At 50.4% G+C, this 10,235-nt stretch overlaps 1 protein-coding gene across 1 annotated transcript; it reads right to left on the reverse strand.

Annotated features, from left to right (window-relative positions):
- Window positions 1-528: 528 nt before the first annotated feature.
- On the reverse strand, window positions 529-1,458 carry LOC311428048 (olfactory receptor 14C36-like; the record flags this gene model as incomplete). Its single annotated transcript, XM_084539610.1, has 1 exon — window positions 529-1,458. One exon carries the CDS (start codon window positions 1,456-1,458, stop codon window positions 529-531), a length of 930 nt encoding a protein of 309 aa, XP_084395736.1.
- Between the last annotated feature and the right edge of the window lie 8,777 nt (window positions 1,459-10,235).

Consider the following 10,235-nt stretch of genomic DNA (forward strand, 5'->3'; position numbering starts at 1 on the left):
CAATAATAATAACAATAATGATGATAATAGCACTACTACTACTAACCTGTACGAAACAAGTGATGCACAATGCAATTGCTCACCACCCACTGACCGATGCCCAGCCTAACCCTGATCACTCCCCTCCTCCAACCCCCCGCCATACCCTCCCCCCCGCCCCAGCTAGCCACCTCTATCTATTGTTTAGCATGACATCAGATGGTAGGGAATACACCTTTGGCCACTTTGGGTGAGCTGTCCTGGGTCTGTACCCTCCCAGCTCTTGCTGCACCCCCATCCTGCCCGTTGGCAGGACAGAGTGAGAAACTGAACTGTCCTTGCCTTGGTGTAAGCACTGCTCTGCAACAATTAAAACTTCGGCATATTATCAGCATTCTTCTCATCCTAAGCCAAAACATAGCACTCTACCAGCTACTAGGAAGAAAATTAACTCTATCCAAGCTCAAACAAGGACAAATGCTATACCTAGAGGGCACAAATTGCCTGAGATTAACTTGAGTTAAACTAGAAAAGAGAGACAGTTCATTACTAAGCAAATACTAAAACTAGAATCAGTTTCTTCAGTGTCGCTTTCAGCTCCTGGTTCCTCATGCTGTAGATAAGGGGGTTCACTGCTGGAGGCACCACTGAGTACAGAACTGCCATCACCATGTCCAAGGATATGGAGGAAATAGAAGGGGGCTTCAGGTAGGCAAACAAGACAGTGCTGAGAAAGAGGGAGACCACGGCCAGGTGAGGGAGGCACGTGGAAAAGGCTTTGTGCTTGCCCTGCTCAGAGGGCATCCTCAGCACTGCCCTGAGGATCTGAACATAGGACACCAAAATGAAAACAAAACAACCAACACCAAAGCAACCACTAACTAGAAGAACACCAACTTCTCTGAGGTAGACATCTGAGCAGGAGAGCATGAGGATGTGGGGGATTTCACAGAAGAACTGGTCCACAGCATTGCCTCGACAGAGGGGCAGGGAAAATGTGTTGGCCGTGTGCAGGACAGCATTGAGAAAGCCACTGCCCCAGGCAGCTGCTGCCATCTGGGCACAAGCTCTGCTGCCCAGGAGGCTCTCGTAGTGCAGGGGCTTGCAGATGGCAACGTAGCGGTCGTAGGCCATGACGGTGAGGAGATAATACTCTGAGCCAAACAAGAAGAATAAAAAGAAGACTTGAGCAACACATCCTTGATAGGAGATGGCCCTGGTGTCCCAGAGGGATATGGCCATGGCTTTGGGCAGAGTGGTGGAGATGCAGCCCAGGTCGAGGAGGGCGAGGTTGAGGAGGAAGAAGTACATGGGGGTGTGGAGGTGGTGGTGGCAGGCTACGGCACTGAGGATGAGGCCGTTGCCCAGGAGGGCAGCCAGGTAGATGCCCAGGAAGAGCGCGAAGTGCAGGAGCTGCAGCTCGCGCGTGTCTGCGAATGCCAGCAGGAGGAATTCAGTGATGGTGCTTCTGTTGGACATCTGCTTTTTTTGAGATGTGGTCCTGAACAAAGAAGAGGATGAGAGTAATAAAGTACAAGAAATTTATCAGAAGGAAATTAATTCAATTTCTCATTTAAAATCATCACCTATATTGTGCACTTTCTGGCAGACATTTGGCAGATCCCTTTCATGCATCCTGATTCATTCTGCCTGACGGAGTCTGTTGGAACAGGGGCCTCTTCTACGGGCACTGCAGGAGCCAGCCCTGTCCTACAGCAAGAGGTGAAGAGGAACATGGGGAAATGTTGGTTTCACTTCCTTCCTGATCTGAAAATGTTTTGCCCCAGTGTTGCTCCCTGTCCACCAAACTACAGAGCAGAGCTGTGGAGGTGTTTTATATATATATTTATTTATTTGTTTTGTTTTGTTTCTTTCAGCTGTCCCACCACTCCTGAGGAATGTTTCCGAGTCACAGATCCTTCTATTTCTGCTGGACTCAAAGGGAATCCTTGTAGATCATTATCTGAGAAAAAGGGACTCTCACTTTAGTGCACAGTGTTCTTCAGGGAAGACAGCCAGTCTGTCCATCAAGTACGGTCTCAGATGCCCTGTGAGAGCTGCAGGAAAGTTCTACTCACATGTTTGATTGAAAAGAGCAAAGACCCTGCTGAGAGCAGAGGAATCCAGGCTTAAAGTGCCCATCTCCACACCCCTCACTCTGTCCCCGTACTCCCCTTCCCCCAAGCACACAGAGGGCTCACCCCATGGGCATGTGAAACCCCCATCCCCAGCCAGCCTGGGAACAAGACCAGCAGCAGCACGGCCAGCTGGAGAAGCCAGGAGGAATGCCAGCGTGCTGCTGCCAGGGGAGGCAAGGCCAGGGAGGGACAGACGGACACTCAGCAGACCCTCCTGTGCTGCAGCTCTGCCTGCAGACGAGGCAGCTCCTGCTGGGGACACCGGGGGCTTGAGGGCAGAGGCTGTGCTGGTGGGAGAGGAGAGCAGGGGGTGTCCCAGGGAAGGTGCCTGCCCTGCAGGGGATGGCAAGGAGGTGCTTGAGCCCTCCCTCGCACAGCATTTCTGGCAGCAGCTCCCTCTCACTGCCTGCCCATGTCCCTGCTTGTATCTATGTCCCTACTGGGAGCTGGTTCTGTGTCCCCACATCCCCTCCCTGTCCATGCTCACAGACCCCATCCCACAAGCTGTGTGCTTCCTGAGTACAGGACATCACAGGGGTTGCAGCTCCTGAAGACCTGATAAGCCCTGAGGAGAAAACAAATGTTGTTTTTTCAGTCTTTAGGCTGAGATGCCTGAAGGGATTTGATCACATTAATTGCTGCCATGTTGATCTCTCCCTGCAATACTCTTGGAGTCTCAGTCTCCTGTACAATCCAGACAATTCATTGTCATGAACCCTGCCTCCCCTCCACACCAAGAATCTGAAAGCACAGAATCCAAGCAAGTCTTCCATTTCAGATAAACCAAGCCTCGGTCTTCCTATTAAAATGCCCCCTCAAAAATACCATTCTCTAAAACATCTTCTATGCCACATTACAGGTAGAATACGACCCATCCTGACAGATGCTATCAGCCATCAGATGTGCCAGCTGTAGAAGACCCCTCTGGCAACCCCACCTGCAGTGCCCTGCTGCCACAGCCTCACGGTGTCAAGAGCATGCAGATGTGTCCTGCCACACGCTGCCCTTTGTTGTTGCGCTCCTCAGTGCCTCCAAGCCCTCTCTCCTTCTCTCCTGTCTGTGTGCCAGCTGCGGTCAGAGCCCCCAACCCTGCTGCGCTGTGCAGAGGAGCTGCTCCTGGGCACAGCTGTCTCTCTGCTTCATGGGACTTTTTGAAATACGTTTTTTTTCATGTCCCACAAGCCTGGCCCAGCTCAGCAGCACAGCACCAGCCCAAGGCACTGCAATCACCCCTCTGGGGGCTTTGCTTATGAGCCCACGAACCTCAGGCACTCCGAGACAATTGAAGACAGCTCTCCAGAAGTCCAAGTCAGAGGCAAGTTTCCTGCAGTGTCCCCCTGAGGGCCAGCACTGACACAGCCTCCCTTGGAGCTCGTTAGAGCAGGAAACTGGAGGCAGTGAGGACAAGGAGACAAAGGCAATGTGAAGGTGACACTGATGTGTAGGAAAACTGGATGTGTGTCACCAAGCACAAAGGCCAGGCCTTGACCCCAAGTGCTTCGGAAAGGAGATCCTTTCCTTTACAGGTTGCTCAGGGCTCTTTGTGGGGCAGTAGGAGATGGGGATTTGCATTGCCAAGTGTAGGAGAATGGTACGACCCCTGCCTGGTTCATAGGTGGGGGGTGAGGAGGCAATGAGGCCCTGATGCTTTAATGATAAGCTGTCTCCTCGTGGGCGTCAGTGGCAGAGATAACAGTCATAGATATGAACACAAAGACCTGGTCTTGCTGGGACTTTCAGCCTTGTCACAACCCTCTATCCTGTCTATACATGGCTTTCCTAGGGACTCCGAGACCTCCACATCTTTCCTTTTTGGCTGCATACCCTTATCTCTGAGGTATCACAGCAGATCTGAGCTGAGCGTGATAACTCAGATCTTCTTGGTGGCCATGCTCCTCAGAAGGCAGCTCTGTAGGAAGCTGGCCTGGTTCCTCATGAGCAGGCACCACTGCTCTATGGCATCCCTCGTGGTGCCCAGGCCCTCCTCCTGCTGGGCACTACTCACTCAGCAGGGTCCCAGTCTGCCCTGATGTGTGTGGTTGCTCTTCCTCTGGTACAGGACTGGGCTCTTCTCCATGTTAAAGTCAAGTGTTTTCTGAAGTCAAAATCCTGCAGATTCTCAAGGTTCACCCACAGTGATTCTATCAGCTGTTAATGTCAGCAGGCAGAGAGTTCAACCTATGGGTAATTGTGCTATATCTGACTAGAGAGCAGCACCAGCAAGAGTTGCAGGGAAATTTGGATAATTCAGGAGTAACCGGCTAAATGGCATTGCAGCACAGTCACAGAAGGTAGGGGATGGAAGGCTGCCAGGTTCCACAGTTGCTGTGCTTTCTTCTCATGCATGCTGTCAGTTTCTCTGTAGTCATGTCCTGAATGTTATGAGGCTGTGCAGGTCAAAACTGGACGGGCCAAAGCCCAACTGGAGCTCAATCCATCTATTACTGTCAAAGACAATAAAATAAAAATAAAAATGAAAATGAAAATGAAAATAAAAATAAAAATAAAAATAAAAATAAAAATAAAAATACTTTAAATGATGGAAGATTAGGGAGAATCATAATGCTTTATTGGATTTTGGGGGCAAAACCTGGTGACAAGGAATGAGGTAAAGGCTGAGACACTTAATGCCTTCTTTGTCTCTGTTATTAGCAACAAAACCAATTGTTCCCCTGGATATTTCTTCCTCCTCATGGCCAGTGCCATCCTTCCAATGCACATTTTGTAGCAGTTTTTTTCTCTCCTGCTCTTTCCTACTACCAAAGAAAGCTCCATCAGGGTGGAAACCACTCCTGAAGTAGGCATCCCAACCCAACAGGCTCCTTGCGGCCTCTCAGCCAACCAGACACAAGTCACCTCAGCAGCAGCTTCCAAGCCAGGGGCCTGCTGCTGGCCTTGCAGCTTCTTGGCTACACACAGCCAAGCCTTGTGCCTCCTGCTGCCCACTCATGGACTCAAGCAGAAGGGACAGGACAACCCATCCGGGGGCCTCCTTTCTGCCTGGGTCCTCCTGGGTGTGTAGGCAGAGGGGATCCCCCAGTCAGCATGCCAAGCAGGTGCCTTCTGCTGGCCTAGCAGGGCCACTGCCAGATGTCAGCCCAAAAGTGCAGATCCCAGGGAGAAGCCAAGCATGATCTGCCACCTACAGACAGAAGTGACCTCACAGTCCCTGCCACAGTCACATTCCTCCTGCTGGGGCAGGAGATCCTGAAGCAGAGCTCACATATCCCTTAGGGACTAGGACTCTCTTTTCTGGGTTAGAGAGTAAATAGAGTTTTTTTGGGAATGTTTGTTGTTCTTCTGTGGTTAGGGTATAGGCAAGCTCTGTAGTTTAGCCTTTTATTTAGGTCTGCCAAAAAATCGAGGGATAAATAGAGCATTTTAATACTAGTGTCCACGGAAGGCAATTTGGTGAGTAAGCCTCATCTTGGCAAGGGATGCAAGGAATAATAAGAAGAGATTCTAGAGATACATCGCTCAGAAAATAAATGGGAAGGAGAGTGTACCCCCTGCGATGGATGAGAAGGGTGGACTGGTAATGGCAGACATGGAGAAGGCTTAGGGACTCAACAACATCTTTGCCTCAGTCTTCCCTGCCAGTCAGGCTTCCCAAGTCTTTCATTTCCCTGAAGCCATGGATGGAGGCTGGAGGTGCAAAGTCCCACCCACTCTAAGTGAAGAGCAGGTTTGAGACCGCCTGATGGAACTCAACAAGTACAAGTCTATGGCATCTGATGACTTGCATCCCAGCATCCTGAGGGAACTGGCTAATGCAGTTGGCAAGCCTCTCTCCATCATATTTGAAGATTTCTGTCAGTTGTGTGAAGTCCCTGGTGGCTTGAAAAAGGGAAATATCACTCCCATTTTTAAAAAGGGTAGAAAGGATAACCCAGGGAACTACTGAATGGTGAGCCTCAGCTCTGTGCCTCAAAAGATCATGGAAAAGATCCTCCTGGAATCAGTGTCAAGGCACAAAGAGGTGATCCGAGACAACCAGAATGGCTTCACCAAAGGGTAAATGGTGCCGGGCCAATCTGGTGGCTTTCTACAATGGAGTGACCACATCAGACAACAAGGGAAGACTGACCGATGCCATCTACTTGGACTTCTATAAGACCATTGCCATGGTCCCACATGACATCCTGGTCTCCAAATTAGAGAGAGATGCGTTTGATGGGTGCACCATTCAGTGGATAAGGAGCTGGCTTGAAGGTCACACCCAGAGCGTGGTGGTCAATGGCTTTATGTCCAAGTGGAGGCTGGTGACAAGTGTTGTACCTCTGGGGTCTGTTCTCGGACCCATATGGTTTAATATGTTTATTAGTGACATAGACAGTGGGGTCGAGTGCACCCTCAGCAAGTGTGCAGATGACACCAAGCTGAGAGGTGTAGTTGATGCAACAGAGGAAGGGATTCCTGTGCAAAGGGCCCTGGGCAACCTGATCTCATGGGGGGCATCCCTGCTTATGGCCAGGGGGTTAGCAATAGGTGATCTTTAAAGTCCCTTCCAACAGGAGCCATTCTCTGAATCTATGCTCTCACAAACTATACCTCAAGCATGACTCCCATCCCATCAGCCTTCCTGTGGTCTATCACCTGACCAGAACAGAAGATGCCTCACCATCATCTTCAATGCCATGTGCATGCTTCTGGCCTTTACAGTCCCTAACTGTGCCACATTCCTCATGCAGGTCCATCAGAGCCAGAGACAGAAGTGACCTCCCAGCCTCCGTCACAACCATGGGCCTCCTGCAGGCCCAGTACATCCTGAGGCACACCTGACCTCATCCCAGCATTCCCAGCCAGCTCCACCTTGTGGCCTCTGATCTGATCACATACCTATCACCTCACATGCCTCTTCCAATGCTGAGTGACTGCTGCAGGACTTCACAGTTCCTGCTCTACCCCAAGGGGACAAACAGCTGAAGTTAGGTGTAGAAGTGGGGTTGAAGCTGAGATGTGTTGTGTGCATGGTGGAGGGCTTTGGGAGTTATGTGTTCAGATTAACATTTAGGCATTAGAGGTCACCTTCTAGGGTTAAGGGAATGGTAGGCCTTTAAGGGAGGGATCAGTGTTCTGCTCAAGATGCCTGCTCAAGGGGTAGGGGAAGAACAAGCTTTGTGGGTTAGAGTTCAGTTCTTGGTGGAGGGCTAGGCTTAAGGCTGGTGTTTTACTCCTTGGTTAGGCTTAATCATCCTTCTGCTTGCTCTTCTAGTAGAAGATGAATTTGACATCTGCATTTTCAAAGTACAGAGGAACGTCTTTGATCAACCTGCCCTTTCCAAGGTCTTTGAGATAGGTCTTATGACAATGTCAGCAGCTCCACCAGCACCTCTCTAACCCTTCTCACACTACCTCTAAGAAACCTGAGGACTGACCAGAAGAATTCTGAAGGTTTTATGTCTTCATGGGCTTAACACGGTCAATGGTAGCAGTGTCATAGATAATCATAGAAACATGGGATCATAGAATCATAGAATGGTTTGGGTTGGGTTCATTCCAGCCTGTCCTTGAACACTTCCAGTTATGGGACATTCGCAGGTTTTCCAGGCAACCTATTCCAGTGCCTCATTATCTTCAGAGGAAAGAATTTCTTCCATATATCTAATTTAAACCTACCCTCTTTTAGTTTAACATCATTTCTCCTTGTCCCATCACTACACCCCCAAAGACTGTCTCCCCAGCTTTCCTGTAGGTCCTCTCTAAGTACTGAAAGGTTGCCCTAAGGTCTCTCCCGTGCCTTGTCTTCTCCAGGTTGAACAGTACCAGCTTGTCCAGAATGCCTTCATAGCAGACGTGCTCCAGCCCCTTGATCTAGACTTGTTCTAATAATTCCATGTACTCGAACTGCCGCGTTAAACCACAGCAGTCTTTTTGGCACCCAGTGTGGGGCACAAAGGGTTGAGATAAGGACAGATCTTACCACAGAGTGCTAAAGTTAAATTGTTATAGGCATTAGACCAGTTTAATAGTTGCTGATCACAAGGTCGACATTTTGGATCTCAGGTCTGTTGGGCTTTCATTCAGAAATGTGTTGTATAGCACATTACTTGCTGCATGTGTTCCCATTGTGCTCTTTATCATTTCTGGGTCTGGTATAAAGTTATTTTGCTATGTTGTGTAACACTGGCTTATGAGTCAGGAAAATTACTGGTCATGTGACAAACCTGTTCTTTGTACTGAGCATTGCCATCACCTCCATACCTCAGGAACCATCACTCAGAAATTCTTAAGAACTACACCCTTCCCCTTTTTGCTTTAGGGAGCCAATCCATGAGGAGAAACGGAAGAGACACTTCTCCACTTATGCACTCTCTCTTTCTCCTTCACCTCCCCCTTCTCCTCCAGGCTAATTACACTAGCTCTACAAAGCTTTGGATACCCATGGGATGGTCCTACTGTGATGTCTCCTGAATGTGTTTCAATTTTTGGTTAAGGATAAACATCTCGTTAAGAATGCCCTTCAGAGTCCTGCCCCAAGGCAGGAGAGTTAGGAGTGGTAGGGAGCATGGGAGGATCTGGGCAGGCACCTAGAGCAGTGGGCACCTCCAGTGCTTTGGAAGTTCCCCCCTGAGCACGTGCAGAATCCTTAAAAACTGCAGAAGTGCTGAAAATGAGGGGTTATCACCTTGGCAATTCCAAAGGGAATTCCAAAGGGAGCCTCAGTCAGTGCCACTCCAAGCCCAGTGACAGGCCCTGAAGCCACTACAACACCTCTGACATGTCCTGCCGCCACTCCAGCACCTATGACGGGCTCCAGGTCTAGTCTGGGGCCTAGACCAGACCCCCCCCAGGTCTGCTCTTGCTAGGCCAGAGCACCAACCTTTGCCAGGATCTCTTGCCTCTACATGCAACAGAAAACAGTGGGTGTGAAAATCAGGCTCCTGAGAATGGAAAAGAACTCAGGTCAGGCTGCTCTGTGGCTGGGCCAGGCCTCTTGTGCTGGCCTGGGGAGCGGGGCTGGCCCTGCGGGGCACAGGCACTGTGTGCTGGGGATCTCCCAGGCAAGAGAGCAGGGCTCCTGCAGCTTCACGGACCTCCATCTCCTGGCACCACGGACACCTCCTTGATCAACACATCCAGAAGATAAACACCTATTGGCCAGCTGCTTTCTCTTCTTCATGATGAATTGGAGGCAGAATTGCAAAAATAAGTAAAACTCACAAATTGTGAGCCACAGAATGCCCTGATGCTCTGCAAACACTGCTCAAAAACAGCGACCAGAGCTGTGGGTTACCAGCACTGCTCTGGTCACATATCCAAAATACAGCACCTCAGGGGCTGCTCTGCAGAGACTAACTCCATCCCAGCCAGAGCCAGTACAGGGCCCCTGATGGACAAGAAGACTCCCTCTAAGCTCTGTAAGGAGCCAGGAAGATGGTAATAAGCACCAGGACAATTGAGGAAGCCCAAAAGCCCTTCTGAAGTGTCACTGAGAGCCACCTGAGAGGCACTGCTGTGCAGTGGGGAGGGCCAGGAGAAAGAACTGTGAGAAACAAGGACACTCAGGGCTTTAGCAGATCCTTAAAGTCCTGCCTGAGTCCCCAGATGGAAAGCAGGGTATGTCTGTGGGTGGAGAAGTAGCCAAATCTTGTGACTGGGACAGGGCTGAAGGTCCCTGCGTGAAGCTGAGCTGATGGAGAAGTGTGCACATCGCATGTGTGCATCAGCCTGGGAGCAGGGACCTGTCCATGGTGCAGGATGGCTGGGCTGTGCTCAGCCATGCCCCAGGAGATGACCTTGCTCTCTTCCTCCCCACACGGGGCAGGCCCTCAGGAAACATCCCTGAGCCTGGAGATGCACCAACCTGCTGCGGTGAGGTGCCACTACTGCAGGGGAAGAAGGGAGGGTTGGAGAGACACATGGGGCCTGCGGGCAAGAGTAGTGTGGCCTGGGGAAGTGAGTGCCTGCGAAAAGTTACCCTGGAGCCATAGGAGCCATTCTGGAAAGAAAACTTGTAGGCAGGCACCGCACTTTTGTGGCACTGCAGAGCTGCTGGGCACACTGTGCAGGGTGCTCTAATGGACTTTTGTGTCCTTTTCCATCGTGTCTTAAGTGCCACTTTTCTCAGGAATAGAGTAGCCAGCAAAGGTGTGATGAATACTCTGAGATCATGAA

The sequence above is a fragment of the Aythya ferina genome (genome assembly GCF_964211825.1).
Source record: "Aythya ferina genome assembly, contig: HAP1_SCAFFOLD_29, whole genome shotgun sequence".
In the NCBI taxonomy this organism is placed as follows: Eukaryota; Metazoa; Chordata; class Aves; order Anseriformes; family Anatidae; genus Aythya; species Aythya ferina.